At 42.1% G+C, this 22315-nt stretch overlaps 1 protein-coding gene across 4 annotated transcripts; it reads right to left on the bottom strand.

The window, feature by feature from the left end:
* Window positions 1-85: 85 nt before the first annotated feature.
* Window positions 86-21860, bottom strand: kat7b (K(lysine) acetyltransferase 7b). Of its 4 annotated transcripts, none has more exons than XM_088906344.1 (15): window positions 21651-21860; window positions 18945-19092; window positions 16999-17175; window positions 12029-12268; window positions 11431-11513; window positions 10441-10530; window positions 10220-10318; window positions 9765-9875; window positions 8234-8425; window positions 7707-7796; window positions 6990-7130; window positions 6404-6497; window positions 6163-6309; window positions 4692-4798; window positions 86-3692 (listed from the first exon to the last, which is right to left on the bottom strand). In XM_088906344.1, exons 1-15 carry the CDS (start codon window positions 21663-21665, stop codon window positions 3591-3593), a joined length of 1836 nt encoding a protein of 611 aa, XP_088762470.1. In that variant the 5' UTR covers window positions 21666-21860; the 3' UTR covers window positions 86-3590. The 4 variants fall into 4 exon arrangements, with proteins under 4 accessions (XP_088762470.1, XP_088762471.1, XP_088762472.1 ...); XM_088906345.1 differs by having other exon boundaries at window positions 9786-9875; XM_088906346.1 differs by lacking the exon at window positions 16999-17175 and having other exon boundaries at window positions 21651-21835.
* Window positions 21861-22315: the final 455 nt, after the last annotated feature.

Genomic DNA, 22315 nt, shown 5'->3' with positions numbered 1-22315 from the left:
CTGTACTGACGCAAATCTGTACCTTTTCATCTGAATGGAAAAGGTTTCAGTGCTTATTGCTTAAAAGAAACAAACGGCTTGCACATTCAAGTTTGGTCTTATTTTATTGACGAGACAGCAGGTACAGAAGAAGATATATCACCTGCTCACTGGTGGCATAGAACAGTATCTCAATCTTTCGGCTAAAAATGTAAATTCAACAGGCCCATTACAAACCTTTAACCCCAGCCCCCATATAATCTAGGCATTAATTTTAGCCTAGTTCCAGCTTCAAGAATTTCCAGAGAAGCCAAGCCAAGCCGTAATATGTAGTTAACCTTAACTGTCATTGACACAATCCAATCATTGCCTGTGGTAAGATACCATGTGACAGACTTGGTGACACATACCAATGGGAAGCTTTGCTTGAAATTCAAATGGCTTCTAAAACCAGTCAATTTTTAGAAATACTTGTTAGAAAATGTTTTTTTTTAACTTTATTTACATTTACGTTTGTTCAAATGCAGACATTTATCTTCCCATTGTATTCATACTGTAAGAAACAAACACAGGACTACCCAAAGTGTATTATAAATAACACTGACAGACTAGAAGATTGGAGCAGGGGAGAAAAAGCATTACATTGTCTAGAAAACGAGCACAATTCACAAAAAATTAATTTAATTAAACATGAAGTTATGCAAGTTGATGTGCTGAAATGTACTCATTATGAGAGTGAAAAATTAAAACACACTAAACAGAGTCATGATAGAATTTGATGGCTTTCTCAAGGCAAGATATCCATACTTAAAACTCTGATAACACGTTGCTATCCATTTGATAGTGAACTAGAAGCCAGAGCCCACCTCATGAATTACAACCATTTCAAAGGCAGGTAAACTAGCAATTTTTTTGATTAAACCATTCTGTTCTCACGTTAAAAATTTTAAAGCAGACATTTTCTAAAACGTTCTCTCGATTTCTTTTAGTAGTGAAGGAATCTTCATTCACTTGTTCACCTTGAATGAGAAGGCAATTATCAATGTATTAAACTACAAAAATAGTTTTGTATTAAAATAATTTAAAAGGGAACCACAAAAGACATAGTGCACTTTTCAAATTAGTTCAAAGTCTTTGCACTGGATTAAGCATGTGTTGTCACAATAAAGTCTTCTGCTTATCCAAACCTCACTTTAGATGCACTTAATCTGGGCAAGAGGAATAATGGTGCGGAGCTAATGGAAAAAGACTTTGGTAACAGAGACAAAAAAAAATAATCTTTAAATAAACACAAACTGAAGATAGCTTTTTCACCAGTATGTTCATGAAGGTATATTTAGAGCATTTCATTTTGACAGTGCAAAGCTTTCATTTACTACCATTTAATTCTAGGAATTTATTTTAGATTTCAAGTTACTTTGAAATTATCTAGCTAATTATTCAACATACAAAGCTGAATGCATGCACTGTAGTACAGTAGTATTTAAGTAGTTATGTACTATAGTAAGTTCAATTAAAACTTTTCAGATAATGGTATGCTCATATTTAGATAGACATATACACAACACTGATGAATTACAACTGGGATGTTCAGTCCTGAACGTGAAAGTCCAAACTCTTTGCTGGTATTCTAGTTCTCTTTAAAACACAAGGCACCTGCAACAATTTAAGTAGTCCAATTAAGCCAGTACTGAACTGACTGATGTAGGTCATTAAGAGTCAAGTTAGAATGAAAACATGCAGATGCACCACTCTCCCTGGATTAGGGAGGTAAACTTCCAAATTATAACTGGTCCACCCTCACCATGGTATTATAGGGTGTGACAGACAACAGTAATACAAGTTTCCTCTAAGTACATCTTCTCTGGTTTGTCTGTTCCTGACCTCCTCATGCAAAATGTCCCTTACTGATAGGGAAAGACTGAAGGAGTAATCTTCAGTTGCTTGGCATCAACAGTCTTTAATCTTTAATGCTGCCATTCCAGAGTCTTGAAATCCTTTTGTCTCCAGGAGACCAAAAAGGGGCAATTCTGTATCAGCAATGTGAATGTACAAGCAATTAACAGTGGTTCTGAGAATTCCTGCTCTTCAAATTAACTCAAAGTCTTTGCACTGGGTAATGTATATGTTTTTTCAATAAGAAAAAAGGTTTATGTTCAGTTATTAAGGGGAGCACAAGCAACATTCCAGAGTAGATTAACTGAGTAAAACTTAAATCTGCAAGAAGAGCATCAATTCACTCTTTTAGTAAATATCTGGACGAGCAGCCTGTATTTTACAGTTTTCAGAAGACACCACTCTGGACTGTCAAGGAAATGGAAGAACTTAACTTTTTTCCCCTTTAGATTAGCAGGTGAACCATAGCATAAAAAAGTACTAAACTGTGGACATTAATAGGAGTATAGGAAAACTAACAAATGATTCTAGATCACTGTGTACTTTTTTCTTGATTTTAAAATGGCAAAGAATCAGTTTCAAGGTTAATGTACTGCAATGCGAAACATTCAGCTGATTCCAGTACAAAACCTAATCTTTACTTTTGTTAAGCAAGTTTCTCTTTCAAGCATGATAACCAAAGTTTTAGCCATGTTTTAAATTACAGATTTTCAAAAAGGACGTGTTCAAACATATAAATTTAAAATAGCTTTTTTAGAAAACCTTTATTTAATTGCCAGTTTTATTGCCAGCAAATAACTGAGCATTAATACACACACACACACGCGCGCGCACACAGACCTTTCTTCTTGGAAAGTTTCTTGCATGTTTGTCTTGACTCCAGAAAAGTTACAAAGTGTTGTGACCTTACGTGCAACAAAATCTCACACAATCTTGTGCAGTGCTCCTATAGCACAGCTAAACTTTGCTACTCTGCTTAAGGGCACAATGTGCTGTATAACATCACAAGGGCATAATCAACTGCAATTACAGCTCCTTGGTAGTCATTAAGAAGCTTCACTGCCTTCCAGATGGCACTGACCAACATAACTACTGGCAAGCAGACAGACTCAGACTAGCCCACTCAGATGCATAGTCACAAGCATGGGCAGACTAGGTAAGGTAGGCAGCCTCTCACAAGCCAGAAATGTATTGAATCTTTCAAAGCACTTTTTGTGGGAACAGACCTTCACACAGATGAATGCAAACATTAAAAACAAGATGCTGGCATGTCTGAAACCCGACACAGAAGAAGCAGGCATAAAAGCTTTCTTGAAAGGCGTGCTGACTGCTGAAAACAACACGTCTGCGTGAAGTGGCGAGCCCAACGGAGAGAATGGCACCAGTCTCTCAACACAGACAGCCAGCCTTTGGCTATGCAGAGCAAGACAAGGACAGTGTTTCTGAAGCCTACAGCCGTGTTTTGACCTGATCACGCTTTGTGTCTTAAATGATGAGCATTTCGTAAAGGCAAGAGATTGGCGTTGGTGGGGTGCTACAGGCAGTGATGGTCAATATAAAACGGAATAAGAAGGATGAAAAATAGAAATACTATTCCACTGCCACCAGTACCTTGGTCCTACTCCCAACAGCAGCAATAGCTCTACATCTAGTACTGACAGGTTTGCTAGCTGATTAATACAGTGTTTTTATTGAGAAGTTCTACTGTGAGCGCTCTATGTTCCTTTGGGAGGCGTCCACTTCAAGGAGCTGGGGTCGATGATTTTGTTGCTGCTGCCTCTTTTGGCCTCCTTGGCTTTCCACTCGTCTATCAGGTCCTGAAATGACACAATATATTAATCCCCCTGTTCAGACAGAAACGACAATGATCTTTGACGCTAACAAATAAAGTTATATAAGATAAGTTATATAAGATCAGTTTATTGGCCATACACAATTTCTTGTATTAGGAATTTGTCTTTTCCCAGACCCCAGCTTGGGGTCAGAGCGAAGGGTCAGCCATTTATAGCAAAAATAATAGAATTTACATCACAGAGTGACATCAAGAGAAGTAATGCTATAATTGTAGAATTCCCTAGTAAGGCCCTAATTTAGACTACAGTGCACAATTCTGGTCGCCATGTGATGCAAAATGATAGGTCTGTTCTTGAATCACTTCAGAGAACAGCAACCAGATACATTCTTGGGGTCAAGGGAATGTCCTACACTTACAGACTGAAGGAACTAAAATATTTAAGGCCTGAATAGAGAGGACTAAGAGAAGGATCTAATCCCAGTACTCCAGGTAATCTAAATACTCTTTAAAGGGACTGATGGAGTCAGTCTAGTGCCCCTCTTCAGAATAAACACTCAAGAGCAACAGATAATGTATTGATAAAAGAGCAGCATTATTAATAGAGCTATTTAGCTGTTTCTGCATGGTGAAGGCGTGACAAATCTTGTGTTGTTAAGAACATTACCTGTGGTCTTCTATTGATTCATCACAAGGAGAAAATGAAATTACATGAAATGACTGTCTGCATCTTTCGTCAAAACTCTGCAGTCAGATAGTTTTCTTTAATAACAGTTGAATGTTCCAGTTCACGGTGCACAAAAGGGAAAATTACTTACCAAGTCTAAAAAGACTGATCACACAATTTTTAATACAATGAAACATTGTTGACTTTACAATACACATTTGACTTCATACAATTCGATTTTCAAATGACACACACCACTAGATTTCATTTCCCACGGCGTTCTATCCTTAAGCGCTTGTTGGAATAATACATGCACACTGCAACATACAGCATCTCAATGTGCTCTCTCGGTCTCACCTGTCTCTTTAAGACAAGATGTTTTCCCTTCCAATACTTCAGCATCTGGAGAGACTGCAATGTGCTGACAATGTCCACCGGGTTCACTGCTGTCTCCTGGCTGATTTCTGCACTCAGAAGGACAGGCAGATGAGGCATTAACACAAAGATACAACTTTAATATGCTCAGCCCGAACAAGCAAGTCAACACCACCACCATACAACAACAAACACAGGACTAAGCAGACTCAAACCCTGCAGAGAGTGTTACCCTGGCTTTTTGCGTCATGCAGGGCCTGACACAAATGGCATGCGGACATTCATAGTGCTAGCGGGGCTGCTCATTTTAATATGGCAGAATTCTTTACATTAAAACACAGGGATGGGACCACATGGGTAACACAAAGTTATCCGAACCCACCTGGACAGTAGTAAAACCCTTTGCATTTGAAAAGATGAGGCTCAACAGATGAAAAATCTAAAATCAGAAACATATACTACAAGGATACTGCTTCTTATTCAAAGCTCAAGGTCATTTGTAATCTCTAAATATATATATATACACAGTTTCAAATCTGCAGGATAAATCCAGAAACAAAGTTTCCTATGAACATTACTAACCATAGAGAAATAAACAGTGCTGAGAGGCATCAGTGACCAAGGACTTGTGGAAGAATTTAAAACAAATGGGGAAAAAAAGTCTGGTTGTTCACAATTCTGTAGCACAGTTTAAAATACTTAGAGGAACACAGATAAAGTGACAAACATGCAGAGAATTAACAGAATACCAGAGATGGAAAATGTGCAATAAGGAAAGCTAATACTTCTGTACAAATCCAGATCAGAAAAATAGCACACATGTTTACATGTTCACACCTACTGGTTTGGATAAATAATCAAGCAATTATCAAGGACTTTAGCCAGCAGCTATATTGTCCTGCAACTCACAACTGGCAGCCCAATGAAGCTCAGGAGCTGTGAGCCTGGCCAATACCTGGATGGGAGACCTCCTGAGAAAAATAAAGTTGCTGCAGGAAGAAGTGTTAGTGGGACCAGTAGGGGGAGCTCACCCTCACAAATTCCCCCCCTGGCCTTTACCAATCATGGCCTAAACACTAATGAACTGGCTTCATCACTCTGTCCTCTTCCCCACTGAGAACTGATGTGTGGTGAGCGTACCATCGTGCTTTGGCTGCCGTCACATCATCCAGTAGCTTAATAGAAAAACGATTCAGAACTTGCGATATTTGTTTTTAGAAAGAGTCTGCAAGCAATCAAGTCATTTGTGTTTTTTTCTTATTTGGCTCAGGCTAGCTTTCTGGCCGGAACTCTCTACAGTGAGTCCAAGGAGGGACCCCCGTGCCAATGGGAGCAGCGAGGCCAGGTTTCGTTCACACAACCGTTGCATGTGACTGAACAAATGAAGAGGGGTTTTACTGACGAGCCTTTGACCGAGTGGACTATTTTACAGAATATCATTCCGCCCCCTCACCTTTAATGGAGATCTCCTTCCCCTGGAAGTTGTGCAGGTAGCGTAGCAGCACCTCCTTCCAGTAGCTCCGGTAGCTGATGAGACCCAGATCTGAGAGTGGACGCTCTGGGGAGCCAACCTTCTCCTCGACTTTCGATAGCAGGTAACCTAAAAAGAATTAAAAGTACATGCAATCTGAGCATTACCGCATACTACAATAAAAAGTCTCCAAAGGAAAAGCAAGGCCTTGGAGAATACTCACTGAAGTCGATCAGCATCTTGCCATACCCCTGCCGCATGTACTGTGGCATTGTGAGAATGCAGGAGACATTGTAGTTGAGGAAGGAATTCTTCTCCTGCAGCATAGTGGGAAAGAACGTTTAGTAAACCTAAAATGTCAGCGGAGTTCTTAATCAACATCGACCTGTGAAGGTCCTTAACTGCAGTCATGTTATTACAGCAACAATAGATGCTTTATTGTCATAATCTGGTCTTTTATATGATCATGCTTAGAGAACCTTCTTCGGAAGGTGTATCCAGCTGTGGTCTCATAGAGGGTTGTCACAGAAAACAGAGCCAAGGTTTTAAGTGAACCACCGATGGGCACAGAATTAATGTGATCTTTAACCACTGAAGGAAGACAATTGAAAACCTTGGACACAGGGCTCTTTAGGACCACACCTGCCCAACAGTCTAATAAACTGAACAAGCGTCTGCTTAAAACAAATAATGGGTTCAAGGTGGGGGCAACATCACAAAAAGCTTTGTGCTACAGGCCATACAAAGAGGCAACAGAGCATACTAAAAAAACTGTCAAAGCTACTGTAAAGAGGAAGTTGAGTTTTTACCTTGGAAAAGTATCCAACAAGATGACATCCTGTGTTGTCTGCTTCTGTCATGACATAAAACAGGAAGGGCTCCACATCGTAATACAGAGTCTTATGGTCCAGGAACAGCTTTGCTAGCAAGCATAGGTTCTGGCAGTATATCTTTTAAGACAAAATAGTGACAATCGGGGTTACTGTTTAATAAATAAAACAGACTTTACCAGCTTTAACACTCTTCTACTGCCACCTGTTGGCCTCACGGCAGCAGTGCATTTTGGGTTTTACTATTAAAAGTAAACCTGAACTGTTAGCACTCGGTCTGCATCAGTGGATTGAGGACTTTCATTGTTCAAAAGATCCATAGGATGTGCTAAGGCCCCCCCAGTGCTTAGGGTGAATGCTGTTTCCATTCAATCAGTACCAGTTCGTCTGCTTACCCAGGCAAGGGCCGAGGAAAGCCAGAGAAGCAGAGAAGGCAAGGTGGGACCGAGAGGATCCTCACCCTGGACTGGCCCTTTCAGATTGCGAGGGGAACAGGATCATTTGGAACAGCCAATCAAACCTAGCCACAGCACCTTCGGCAAGCAGGAGGAAACTACAGTCTCTGGCAAAAAGGGGCGTTTCCCCCCCCCTAATGACCTCAAATTATTTAAGTTCAAGTTTGATTGCCCAAACTTAAAGAACCCGCCATCCCACTTGCCCACAGTACGGAAGGCAGACTGCCGATGGTCTCTGTACCTTGTTTTTCTTCCCGTCAACCTCAAACACCGATATTGCTCCCTTTCTGTAGATTTCGTCTCCAGGAGGGTGCTTCCACACGCACTTAGCCTTTCCAAAAGGAAAATGAAGTAACAGACGGTCATGGCTTTGTTTCCTTACACTGCAAACTATATTGGTTTTTCACCCATCACATTCGCAGAGCTGTGCTAAGTGAAAATCTCTACCAGGCAGTAAAACAATAAGGTTGAAAGTACCAGCGCTGTACTAAGGGGGGGGACTATAAATGCTCTCAACAGAAACAAAAACCTCCTATAAAGAGGCACAAATAAAGACAAAGGACCATCTTGTGTCTTTTCTGGACTCTCTGTCTTGTAAGCTTAATAAGGTCTTTTTCTGCAGTTAGGAGGTAGTTCAAAGTAGGAACTGTAACTGAGAGACTAAAAAACAAAACACTGGCTGTTCCAGACTAGCTGAGTGAAAGAACCTGGAGACCCGGAGATCCCGACATCATTCACAGGATGAAGAGCAGCCGGCTCCCTCCTCACCATGTGTCTGCGGAGGATGGTCTGACTCTTCATGTACTTGAGGCAGAACTCGCACATGTAGAGCCGGCCCAGGCGGGCATACTCCTCAGGGTAGGGGGAGTGGTACCAGGTGTCCAGCTCGTAGCGGCCGAACAGGATGGTCTTGATCATGTTGCTGCCTTCCGTGATCTGGCCTTGGAGCCTCAGCTTCTCCTGCGCACGTGGGGGTCAGGTGGGTGGGGGCCGTGGAAAAGCCAAAAAAAAACAAACAAACGGAACCAGGAATTAGATCCAGCGCTACTTCTCTGTAAGATTCGGAAATTATTTTGCTGGAGGGGCAAGTTCCCTAAGATATAATTCTTCGATGAAAATGTCAAACTTATACTGCATCCATATTTTCTCCAAGACTGGCAAGGAGCTGAAAAATTGCACTAACAAAGCCAACCGAATCCATGATGTACAGAATTTCCGTACAACATTACAATTCAAGAAGTAAATACTCTTTACAACACCCTTGAAGATTTGCTGACTATTCTGCTACTCTAGTTCTGAATGTGGAAGAACTAAAGCTTCTCTATAAGGCAATCATAAAAAATAAGTTTTTGCCTTTCAAATTCAGATTCTTACTAATTACTTAGGTCTTAATGCTCTCCCATGTGAAGAAGAAACATTCAAATATGCTCTAAACATTCAGAAAAAAGGGAAAACCACACCATGTTCAGAAAGGAAATTACCCTTAGCTGCTAAAAACTCCCTCTGGCTCCATAAAATAATGTAAAAACACTGAAATTTAAACCAAATTAGATTTCAAAGCAAAGAAAGAAAACAGTTTGATGTTAATTTAATTCATGTCTAACAATTGTATTAATAATGCACTTTTAATTAAGATGCACATTGATGAAGGTAGAAACAGAATAGCTTCCTTCCTGTATGGGTAACAGATTACCAAGAACAAGGCTATAAAAAGATGGATTTTAAGACAAATGTATGTCAGTGATCACACTCAGATGCTCTCAGTTTATAGACAGAAGTGCTGATGCTTTTTTTGAACTCCTTGTGTGAGAGCAGAGTTTTTTGTTTTTCAACGCCTCTATGCTCGTTGCACGTTGACAGTAACTCTCAGTAAAAGCCGTCCAGGACGCTAGTACGACTGGCCGCAAGTCCTTGTGACAGCTGCACGAGACAAAAGATAGTTTTAATATGCAAACCTGTAACTGCAAATCAATCGCCCTGTGTCCTTTAGCCCAATAAACCATTAATTTTGCTCCAGTCAGAGACATAAGCTAGAATTTCATATTTTTATTTGAAATCCACAGCGACATTCATACTCAATATCGCTGTACTGCCCAAATAAAATAAACCGGGCACTTTTTTTTGCCCACAGGTTCAAAAGTCTGGAGGCTTTGCCCTACATGAAGCAGTAATTAAGGAGTGAAACAAGAGCAGGAAGATAGTCTTTAGCTCAGCCAGCTTAACCAAAGAGGCTGCTAACAGAAATTGCACACTGAAAGGCTGAAAGAAATCGAAAAAGGGAATGAATTTTCTCTCTTACAAGATCCTCCGATGCACGTGCCTGGGCTTTTCTAAAGAGCTCCAGGTCATAATCACTTGTGATGTTTTCCAAGAGAGGCTCTCTGGTGGTGCCGTGGGTCTGCCGGTGTTCCTGGGGAGGGAGGAGAGAGGGCAAAAGGGCAGCCAGGTCAGCAACCGCACGGTAACAAGAATGTGCTGATTGCGTTTATCTGAATGAGCACGTACAAAGCTTTGAAGTGCAATAAACTTCTCTTTTGGGAAGCACAATTAATTCATTTTAGATTATGAAATGGAAACCAACTACAGGTTTCAGCGCACGCTAACATCTGCGCTGGCATAACCAAGAATATTTATGGTTATGGTTTTAGAAAAGAACCTTCAGATTTCCATTTAGGAAGCTCTGCTGCACCTTAACAGCAATAGAAACCCTGGTCGTGTACTTATGAGCAGCATGATCCTTCCACGTATTCTTACCATATATTTCTCCTTCTGCTCCTTCAGGAGACCAGAGTTCCTCTTCTTCCTCATCTCTGTCACCTTCTCCTTGTACCTCATCTGCCTCTCTGTTGGGGCCTGGGCACCACAGAAGGTTATAAATTAAATCTGCAGTCGACTACAGGGAGCAAAAGGAGGAGCCAAGTTTTCAATTCCATTTCCTGGTGAAGACCCCATGATGCTGTGGTCCGAGTTCCTACCTGGTGGCGTGTGGCGTGTCGGTTGTTCTCATCCTGGCGGTGTGACAGAGTCCGGTCTTCCACCTGTTTGTCCCGGTTGGTGGCTCTCACCTGAAGACACAGAGTCGGCTGCTACGTTAGCGCTGTGGTCTAAAGCTGCGAACCCGGGCCCGCCCGTTACACAGCGTTACAGTGTTAACAACGCGTCGCTTTGCCATGCGAGCAGCGCCACTAAAAAAGGGTGCAGAAATGATACCGCTTTAACAAAATAAGCTGGTAGCCTCTGACTCCACACGTCGTAGAAGGCCTAATAATGAAAACTTACTTCCCAGTTCTTTGAAAAGGGGGGACTAGAGAAAACCTTAGTGTGTTGCTATTTGTGGCAATTATAGCCTGGGTGTAATGGGTGTGTGTTCCCATGAGCACTATTTCTTGCATATGAGCAATGTACGAGGTCTTCATGGGGGTCTCAGTAATGGCATTACTAATACTTTAACTACTGAACATAATCAAAAAAACATTTTACACATCACAGTTCATTTTTAAGCAGTTAACCAGTTAGAGAAGTCATCGGGGCTTGTGCAGATTAACCAACTCATCAGGAAGACTGATGGAAGCAGCAGCAGCTACATCCTTGAGACTTGCTTTTGATGAGCAATTACAAATGGGCCTGGGCATACAGTAAACACGCATGTCATGCCACACTCACTGGTTGAGAGCTTGCACGCAGTTTTGCATTTCATTTAGCCTTTAGCATGAATAGTAGTAAGACGCAAAACTACTGCCTGAGCTGAGTGGGCTCTGGCTGCTTCTGCCAGGTGTGCTTGTGCTTTTATACAGGTGTGATTAAAATAATGGCCAGGACAAAGCCCGTAAGGCAAATCATGTCTAACAGAAGCAGAGCTAAGCGAGGAGTCCCTATAACTCGATAAGGTGTTATTTTTATTTTTTATGTTCATGTGCAAGAATGCCTGTGCTCACTAATTCCATAAAGAAAAGTATTTCAGGTACCTTGCATTCATCTGCAGACAAGTTGTGGTAAAGCGGACACCCAGATATGGAGAAATGTCTTTCGTGCTTCCCCGTCAGATGCCCTGAAAAGGAAATATGGTCATTGTATTGAAGGGGAAACAACAGCAAATGAGATTTAATTTGAAAACAATGCCCCTAAAATAAAGGAAACTTTGCGGATATTAACAATAGTAAGAAGTTACAGACACTGCCACAGTATTTACGTCGCATTGCATAATCCATGGAGGAAAAAGACATGTGACAAACCTGTCCAAAATATTATTTTCTTTTCCAAAAAGGACCAATGGAGTGATGAGAATGAACCCAATGTGAGAAGAAAAGGGCAGAAGTCTTCTGCAGCGTTTCGGAGCGAGCGGCGTGCTCGTGTGGAACAGTGCTCAGAGAGGTGAGCAAATTTGAAAAGGGGCGGCTGCACCCCCTCTCACGCCTTGACAGGGTGAGATTCTGCCGAGGCACAGGACCGCTCTGGAGGCGTGGTGGAGTCGCCCGCGGGGTGTGCTCAGACCCCAGGGGCCGCACGGAACAGGCCAGCCGCGAGAGCTGCCCCACCGAGGAAGGGGCCAGGAGAGGCAGTTACCCAGGGAGTTGCAGCCCGGCGTGGGGCACTTCATGTTGAAGTTGTAGCTCTCGTGGAAGCGGCGGCGCTTGGGCCGGTGGGAAAGGTCGCTGCCCGAGTCCTTCAGCGACACGTCCTTAGCCAGGCTCTCGTCGTGGGAAGCGCTCGGGCTGGAGATGTCGATGTCAGACTCCGAGGAGGGCGCGTTCCCGGTGGGGGTGCGTGGTGGGGACTCGTCGTGGTCAGCTGCGTGCTTCAGGTCTACAGAAGAAAGGAGAACGCAACGCGTTAACAAATCACCACAAACACAAGAGAACGGGCATCCCGGGCACTGGCAACCTAATATCCCTCAAGTCGTGCTTACCTCTCCAATTAGAAACACAAGACATCATGGTGTGTGCTCGCTTCACCTCTCTAATTTATCGGTACTGGCAAATGGAGAAGTAGCCAAGAGATATGCTGGCAACTGAAACAATTTAGAATAGTTACATGGCAGTGGCTGTCAAACCACAGAGCATGTAATCCGGGGGGTGGGGGTTTGGTTGAACAGGAAAGAAGGTTTCGAGCAGTGCGTTCCACTGCTATTGAATATCTTCAACAGCAAGGAATGTTTTTACAAAAAATCCCACTGCTGCCGGATCCACAGACCAATAGTCTGTAAATGGCACAGTAAGTACATTTGGACGATTTTTCTTGAGTTTGCTTGCTACTGGAGACCTCCTGTGGTCTTACAAGTCTTTAACCATTTATTCTGTTAAGGTTTATATAGGAGTTGCTGGGGCATCTGTAAAATTTCCAACTATTTAATCCTATTTGAATTGGCAACATTAGGTTTTATTAGAATCAGGTTTTTTAAGGGGGATGGCCTGAAAACCATTATAGGGTAGAGGGCAAAAGTGTACAACATTAAAGTCACTTATGGGAAATATTAATCTCAGTAAATAAAGATGAGGGAAAAAAACTCAACCAAGCAAAATAGCCATGAGCTTCAGAAATATACACAACAGTGTTAAGTTAAAGGTGTTTTCATGCATCTTTTATCTTTAAAACAATACATGTAGAAGTTAAATTACCCATTTGACATTCTTGTGCTTGCTCTGAATAGAGCATTGAATTATCCACCGATAAGCTATGTTCTGCTTTCAAGAATTATTACTCTATGCATGCCCTCTCCGAACACCTGTCACATGAGCATGTTGTGCTATCAAGACTATGCTCTCTCTGTTAATGGAGGGTATACCACAGATAGTACAGAAATGAGGAAAGAGGGATGCTATAGAAAAAGTCTGGCAACAGCTGCATCATGGCTTCACATGCCAAAGTGATTCCAATGATACCAGGAGGAAAAGCAATTTATTGTTGAGTTTGTGCACTTAACCTTTTTTGCAAACAGCTCCAAAAATGTAAAAATGCATCATGCCATTTATGAGAGTAAACTGAGTGAACCATGTTAAGGTTACTTTTTCCAAGGTTCCAGAAAACCAACTGTAATAGTTTTTAAATTAAAAAGACGTCTTTAGCCTAAGTGTTTTTTGATGAAAAGGAACAGGTTATTGACAGTCCTCAATTTGCTGTGATCAAGGAGGAGCTTAGAACTCCCGGGATCTTGGAACAGCCCACAAAAGCTTTTACCAACCATCAGAGCTCCCATTATCAGGATTCAAACTCCAACACCATGACAATCACAACAGTAACTTTAAACGTTCCATATCAAACCATCTTCAATCCCTTTTATATGCATATCTGCGAGAGTTTACCATATTGCAGCACCACTTTGAAGATACTTGTAGAGATTGTATAGATACAAAACTTCCTTCGTGCTTTTAAGATTACTTGTACCATCAGATTAAACACTCCAGCAATCAGTGCTTTAGAAATTACAGTAGACCAGTCTGAACTATTATGTTTCTCACACTGATGTGCGTGCCTATTTGCAAATGCACAATTGACCAGGTCTGGGTGCTTCAAAGATTTCCTAGTGGCATCAACAGGAGTTAGTAACATGATTTCAATTGGAACCATAACATTGCAGAATGGAAAAGTTTCCATAGCATTATACATCTTTCCCTCAAAGTCTTTTTGTTGCTATTTCAATATTTCAATGCATTTTTTGCCCAGAAGGTTAGTGCAGGGCCTCTGAACAACATTGAAAAAGTGACATGGGATCAAACAAAAACAGGAAATTATTTTATTGGGAAAAAAAATAACAAAAACATGAAATAGTGGTCCCAGCCCCACCCTCTCCAAATTATGGACAAGACATAGCATCATGAGGAAAAAAGTTTAAAAAAGAGAATTATTTTTAATTTTACAGGCAGCATACTTAACACAGATGCACTACAAACTAAAAAAAAATTCAGAGACAGCAAAAGCAAAGCAAGAACTCAGTTCTGGGGATGCAAATGACCAATTTTAAGTAGAAAAACCTCAAGGCTAATGCATTACCAAATTAGAACGCAGACTGGGAAATTAGAAGCCAAGACATCTGATGTCAGAAATCAGCGCTGGGGATCTCAAAGACAGAATACCCAGGGACAAAAGGAGAGTCCGGATCGCACACTCTAAGAGTCTTTGTTTGGGCATTCAGAACAGTATTAAAGGGCAGCACAGAAAACCATAAGCATGAGAACAAATACAAGACAAATCTGAAATGCACTTCTGAGGAGAGTGTACTGAATCTGAAAACCTCCACACTTCACAAAAGCAAGCAGGTGAAATTAAGAAACGACCCAAAAGCCAACTCAGTGTTTGATGTGATGGAAAACGATACACAAGTTTGATTGACGTGGACCCGTTTGGGCTCTCAAAAACAGCAAACAACAAACACCTAAGACATCATTCATCTGGAAAAAAACCATCACATTACGTGGATATCTCCATGACAAGGACAACACAGCAGACGACATTACAACTTTCTCTCTCATAAAGCAACTCAGTCAGCTAAGAATGCCAGCTGATCTCCTGATCAAATAATCAAACCTGAAACAATTACTGTATTCAGTAATTCTGTTCTGAAACGGTCAAGAGACTTTACCTGACCTACAAGAAAAAAAACACCATTTTGGTAGAGGAGAAGAATTAAAAGAGTCCTATTAAACAAATGCTTTCAATCAGACAATTAAAAAACCAGCAGACTCTGGGTTCTGCTGTATCAACCATGCCTTCTCAGTCCTTAACTATGATCCAAATATGAAACGTTCAAAAGAATCCAATTCCTACCTAAATGTATCCACTGTAATTCCCAAAACCACATCAAAATCAGTCATTCCTACACATCAGCTGAAGTAAAAGCACAAGGGGGGCAATACAATGAAAACGGAATCAAGAAAAAGAATCAGACACGCGTGCTGGGTTAAGATTACACATACTCTCAATCCTATCATCACACCATCAACGTGTGAAAACCTCAAGCACAAATGACGTTATTCTTTCTCGTTCAGAATGATTGACACATCAAAACTTCTTCTCCTTCCTCACATACAGCTCTGTGAACCCTCACTGGACACATTAACTTTGCCGCCAAGTACAATCAGTTTTAGACATGTGCATATTTGCAAGAACAAACCCTACCTAAAAAGCTTTTATAATCATTTGAAAATAAAATGATCACACAAGCCAGGAGTCTGGAAAGCTTTTGGCCTTTCACTGAAAGAAAGGGCGAATTCACAGCAAAAACATTAGGAGTTGTCTTTTAACAAAGCCCTGACTCGTGTTGGAAAACCATGCCGCTCGAAAACCGTCAGAAACTACAATCACATAGACTGGGGTTCGAGCACTGATGGAAGGTACCGGGAGGAAAGAAACAAGCAATAACAACAGGACCAGAAGGAAAGGCCACCTTTTTTAACTCCAAGAAATATTTAATTGAAAGACTTCCACAAAAAAAAAGATGAGACTGAGCTTCTTCTACTTTTGAAGGGCTTTACAGCTAGATATTTGAGCTGCCTTTTTTCTGGGATCGGTTGCAGAATTTTTCAGATTTTGGTAAAAAAAAAAAACAGGTCCCATTTTCCAAGAACTCTGCTGCAGACAATGGCCTGAGTGCCAAGCCCAAGCCCAAGCCCATACCCACTTTGGACCTTTTACGCAGAACATGTTCTGAGATCTTAGTTAAGCCAGCGGATTTCTTATAGAGCATTTAATAGGGAGTAAAACAAAAAAAAAGTGAAACTAGTTCAGTTCAGGAAATAATAAGAACCTCCAACAGGTTAACAGTTCTTTCCTTTTTTCAACAATAAGAAACACTGCCCTGCGGACACTGATCCTGACTGTCAACTGCAGTTATCAAAATAAAGATGGCCTTTAATAAAGAGCTCATTCAAATTTCCACATGGTTCCACTTGGTTTCTTCAAGAGATCCCTGATCCCTGCTGTAAAGGTTACTTCTACTGCTTCTACTGTTTTGTCAATTTAATTTTGGATGCAAATGAAAATGCACTTTGCCATGTCCACAACATTTGCTTTATTGTACAACAGGGACGAGCTGTTAATTGGATGACAATAATCTGCTCCAACTATGAATGCATTTAAAGAGAATCCCAGGGGAAATCTGCTTCAAAACATGCTAGAATGAAGGACACTGTGGTCAGGACACTCCCAAGATAAATTAGGAATTTCAGAGATTCTATGCTCTTTAACACGATAGCAACAGCTCTAATAAAGTAACAAAGCTGAGAAACTTACTCTTCACTTGATTACAGCATCACAATGCACTGATAAATCAAGACGGATTTTAAAGTTCAATAAATTTATAGGTTTAGCAAGGGGTGTGCCGACACTGGCATTTTAGAACTGAACTAGTTTCTTTTTGTCTCACTTTAAAAAAAAAAAACTTATTTTGGTTACAAAAACAAAACAAGAAAAAATAAAGTGAACGGGACAATTTGGGGGATCAAGAACTGAGTTCTGGAACGGTAGAGCTGAGAGACTGGAGTATGGAGCGGACTGGACTGGGGTGACAGTGAGGCGCACACTGAAGCCCCGTCTCCTACCCCTGTCGGAGAAGTCCATGGCTTGCTCCGTTTCCGATCCGGAGGAACGGCTCTGACGCAAGGGGTATTTCTTTGGGGTGACTGGCGCCCCCTGCTGCTGGCTACGGGTCACACGCCTCGTGGAATAGGCGGCATCATCCGAACCCAGGGCTGGCAGGTTCCGAACTGGACTGGAATCTAAAAACAAAAGCCTTTACATTTTACAGAGAGCCACAGTCTTCTGCTTCCAACCTTAGGGATTAAAGAGGGACAAAAGTCAGCGACAGCTGGGGAAAAAAGTCAAAGACGAAAAAAATCCTCTAAATAGCTCATTGTTTTTAAGGGAACTATTCCAGTCCCCAGGAAGTTAGGGAGCCAGAGATCCAAAAACAATTCAAAGGTTAAAAAAAACACACGCTGCTGCACCGAGAGAGTAACTCCAGAAAGCTTCTTTATAACTTGTAGACATCAACTCAGCACTAAACTAGACATTCAACAAAATTTCCAAGTAGTGCTAAAATGGAAGATCTAATGAAGATTAAACATGCCTTTGTCTTTCACAGAACACTACATTCTGGTAGGAGCCCAAACACATAAAAACGGATTCAACTGTAGGGTGGGACCTTGAAAAAACTAGTCACCCCGATAGTTCCTGTCTGCTGCCCATTTTCTGGTCTATCGGCTACAATTAACTGTCACAACAGCTGCAGCAAAGAAAGAAGCCTCTTTAGTCAGCCGAAACCCAATCTAGAAATGGCAGGCTTTTGCACCGAGTCTATGCTGCATATTCTGAGGGATTTGCAACTGTATTATAAATCTTCATAATCAATACCACATGAAAAGGTTTCAGACAATAACTGAAATGATTACAGATGTATATTAGAAATGCTCTCTAGCATCACATGATAAATGGCTGTTAAAAAGCAAGACAAATAGGACATTTCACTTCAGTTTGGAGCACAGGAAGAATACCAGATCTTATTGTCAGGTGTATTATTTAAGTGCCACGCTTTTTAGATATTTTTCCCCAAGTTACAAAAACCCACAGATCTGGAGGACATTTATGCATGAAAAGGATCTTTAACAGCATAATATCGACCAGGCGTCTCAAACGCAATGAGTTACCTAAGTTCATTTGATCTGGGCCAAGAAAACTGAGGCCAAAAAAAAGCCTCTTATTTTCACTGACCACCAATGAAGCAGAATAGATGTACCCTAAAAGAGTAGGACTTGGAACCCCAGCCTATGCACCTCACAAAGCTCTGCAAGGCTGTGCCACAAACATCGCATGACAAATGACTCTCTTTATGGGAAAGATCTTCCTAACTCTGCTGCAAAGACAGAATTAAGAACAATGTTGACAAAGCAAAACCGCTGAGCAGTTAGTCCTATCCAAGGACTATACATGAAAAGGCAAGGCATCTCAAATAACTTGCTTTTCAATCTATTAAACACAATGCAGTGCAACTGCAGAGCTCCTATTGTTTCTTTTATAATACTGGTTGGGGTGTTTGGGTGTTGATGTGGAACTACATGTACTTTACAAGTGAGGGATTAGGTGCCTGAAATACAAACCACAGCTTTGTTTCCCACCTTTGAGCAGAAAACTCCAGATGACTCTTTTGCTCCCCACAAAACACGTACTGTGACTAACTAGTTTCCAAAGCACATTCAATCATTAACCCCGAAAGTCAGGTAAGGAATGCCACTGTACTCCAAGGTACAACTCATAAACGGATTTTCAAGAAGAGAACATTCACTTTTCAGATGCGTTTCAGAAGCACAATTCACATCCCCTTACAGAAACTCCAATGGCATTTCTCTAGCCATCGGACCCTGCCTAGCAATTTGGGTGCCTTCAGTTTGGCGCACAGCCCAATTCGCGCCGCGCCTTCCTGGAGCGAGCTCTGCCAGGTCGATTGGTTCCCCCTCAAAGGCAGCTTGAGAGTCGCCGGGCCCGGCGGTACCTTGTGAGCTCTGGCTGAGGCGCACGGAGGCGCGGGTCAGGCGGGTGTTCCTGCGCGAGTTCACGTCGCTCTCCGAGCTGTCCGTGTGCTCCAGGTCGGCAGAGAAATCCGAGTCCTCCGTCCCATCAGAGCTGCTCCCTGCGTTCCTCTACACCCAAAAAAAAAAAGCACGGTTAGCTATACAGGTATATCCACCACATTCCATCTTTTTGGTTTTTAAGAACTTTATTTTCTTTTCACAAATACAGGGAATCACAAAATAGAGAGCTTTACATTAACATACATACTTAAAACAGTATACATGATCACATCTCATTAAGTTTCAACACAGTAACAGTTACATAGCAACAATTTATCTTGTTCCGATGCAAATCCCACTCTTTACTTTAACATGACATCGTTTTTCACAGCTTCTTGAGATACTGTCCTATGCCCTCTATTTCCCACAGGTTTTCTGCTTCCTCCCTCCCTTCTCTCCACACATCTCTGAGGTAATAGTTCTCTCGGGTAATGGACAGGGCCAGGCTACCTGCTGCCTTGACTGGTGCCTCGATGCCTCGACTTACACTGGTTGGCTTGGTCAAATGGCCACCTCTTGTTCGCTATATTTCTTGTGTTCTAATCAGAATGGAAAGCAAAATCCTCATGTCACCTCCTTCAACACCACGGTCCCTCAGTGTCACCATACTAGGGCACTAGTTTGGAAATTCTTGTCCAGAGGTTAGAGTGTTACCTACTGTACAACTGCCGTAGCACAAAACATAGCAGCTGTTTAAAATTAATGCACGATTGTGAGAGAATAACCCGTTTAAAGAATTTTGCTTTAACATTTAACATGAAGTGCCTCCTTATGTCACAGTGTCTTCAGACCCGAGCGCACAACAGCTTGCACAGGGTGAATTTCTCTTGGTTCGGTCGATTCGGATCAATGTTTTGGGCGTCAGCCTCTGCAAGATTGCCTAAATCTTTCCAGCAGCTATAATTTAAACACATTCATTCGTCATAGTCGGACTACCGCTGCCCTGTTAACCCAGAACTAATTTTAATAAGTGACCAGAAACAAGAGATAGAAGCCTGAATTTTACGGTTGTAGCTCCTGAACATCTATATTCAGAGCAACAGAGCGAATGAAAATATGCAACGATTTATATATCCGGTGCTGCACTACTGACTTGATGAAATAATTATAACAAAATAGTTGATCATACCCATCCAAACCAAGAGATCTAGAGATATGCGTGGCGAGTCTACTGTATGTTCTATACAATTTAATTCAAACCATTAACCATTTTATTTTTATTCCCACATTCTTGGCCAAGCCCACTCCGACATCCGCATTGAAAACAGGTTCCATCTCGCCTTGCCTAGGAATAAACTAACACATCGCCCTGTATCAAGTACGTGTGGTGCAACTGGAATTTCTGACCGGTTGGTCTCCAACAGTAACAACAGTAAAATGTCACTAATGGAGTGAACCGAAATACTCGGCACAATGGGATTGTGGGTAGCGGTTACCACGGTAACCGTGTAAACGAATATGGCCTGCGATTTACTCGCCAATAGCGTACACAAGAAAGACACTCCCCTAACCCGAGAACAAGGATCGAGTCCAGAAAGCCCCAGCGGAAAAGCACTTATAACTTTCCGCAATTACCAACGGGTGGAGAAAGGGAAGCATTCCTTCTTTGTTGTGCCAGTGCGTTCAGAGTCCGCAAATTCAGAGTGAATCATTTCACGCCGCAAAAGGTCCGCACAACTCACAAAAGAAGTATTCTCCCAAATACAGAGGGGAGACTTCACGTCATGTTTACCGACTGTAGTCTGTTTTTACCTTTCCTTACTCAAATGCACAACTTGTTCAACTAATGTTTGGCCGCAAGAGCAGTATCCTTAGCAACACAACCCCACCCGGATAGATGTGGGCGTCTAGAACCCCCCCCCCACTCCCACTGTAACAACCAGCTGCTGGGAGCACAAGAAACACGCTGCCTCCGGGAACTGCTCACTTCCGCCCGCACCGATCCCACAGTGCACCTTTTGCATAGATGGGACAGACGAGGTAGAAAACGCTCAGGACAGAAAAAGCAAACGTTTAGTGCTCACCAATCATGAATTCCATGACTTGTGCATCTTTTCCGCAAAAAACAAACCACCACCTACTGCAATAACGGAACCCCGCTTACTCCATAACAAAGGCTCTTCCTAGCAAAAGGAGCCAGTTACAGCGCTCCAAAACACACCGACCAATCAAGAGAGACCGAAGGCGGGAGTAATCCTTGACCGGCAGCCTCCAGCACCAATGAACAAGCCCCCCAGCCCGCAGATCCACCAATCCAAACACAGCTGGCGGAGGTTCCGTTCTTATCCTCAGGCCCCGACTGCAGCCTCGGCTTCTAGTAGTTTCCTCAGCCGCGGGGGCGCCAACTGCGACCAGCCGAGCAAGCCAAGATGGAAGCCGACGGGAGGCGTGTTTAACGATTTTCTACAAAATATTTTGAATCCCCAAGTTGTTTTTTTGGGGGAAATGCCTAAATGTAAGCGTCGGCGAAGACGAAACGGGATACCATTTGCACGTAAATTCCCCAAAACAAGGCAACCATTTTTAACACAGCCCTGACAGTCCAGAGGGCTGTGCAAAAGGCTTTTTGCCCATGACCATTAAAAATAAAACAATTCAGGCGTCTTCAAAGAAAGATAAATTCTTACCTTTCTGCGGGGCATACTTCGTTTGGCGGTACTGCGGCGTTGATTTTGCGAGGGCAGCAGTGAATCTCAAGGTCGATAAATGTTGCAGGTATTAATGGAAAACGCGCCGCGACTTCCAAAATTCATATGTACACAGAAGAGACTGGCAGGAACTCGCGCCACACACTGGCCGCAGCTTCCCCCCCGCACTTCCGGTCTACTGTGGCGAGGGGAGGGGACTCACGTGATTAGGTCTTGTTTGTTCAGGATTTTCGGAAAGGAACATCGAGAGGAATATTTAGACTAGAGCGACCTTGACGTAGTAAATTAGGCGGCCATCTTGGTAGAGGTAAGAAGACGAATAGGGGTGCATGTTCAGACGGGTGGTTACTTCTTGGCTCAGAAAGAGTTTTTAGTCTTAAGTGAATATAAATTCGTGGAAAAATGATGAATGGGATTGTGTTCCTGAAGTTAACTATTATGTTGTATTGAAAACACGTCTGTTTCAAACATAGGTACTGAATACTGCTGCCCCAGGGGTGTCCTTTGTACCCCCAAATGGATGTTGTTACTCCCAAGTCTTTAAAGTGACAAAAATGGCACACTCGCAGTAGGAGTAAAAACTCCAGAAACCCAAGTCGTGTGCTGAAAATGACATTTTGGTAAACATACTTTACAAGTCCAGA

The sequence above is a fragment of the Atractosteus spatula genome, chromosome 26 (genome assembly GCF_055471065.1).
Source record: "Atractosteus spatula isolate fAtrSpa1 chromosome 26, fAtrSpa1.hap1, whole genome shotgun sequence".
Lineage (NCBI taxonomy): Eukaryota > Metazoa > Chordata > Actinopteri > Semionotiformes > Lepisosteidae > Atractosteus > Atractosteus spatula.
The sequence above is the reverse complement of the archived record's forward strand: the minus strand, read 5'-3'. Positions and strand labels throughout refer to the sequence as shown.

What these genes read in the sequence shown, in the direction of transcription:
- kat7b (XM_088906344.1), bottom strand. An exon ending in GACACGCCACACGCCACCAG is followed by an intron (nt 10,319 to 10,440) that starts GTAGGAACTCGG and finishes TGTGGTGCCCAG; the next exon opens with GCCCCAACAGAGAGGCAGAT. An exon ending in CAAGATGCTGATCGACTTCA is followed by an intron (nt 6,310 to 6,403) that starts GTGAGTATTCTC and finishes AATTCTTTTTAG; the next exon opens with GTTACCTGCTATCGAAAGTC.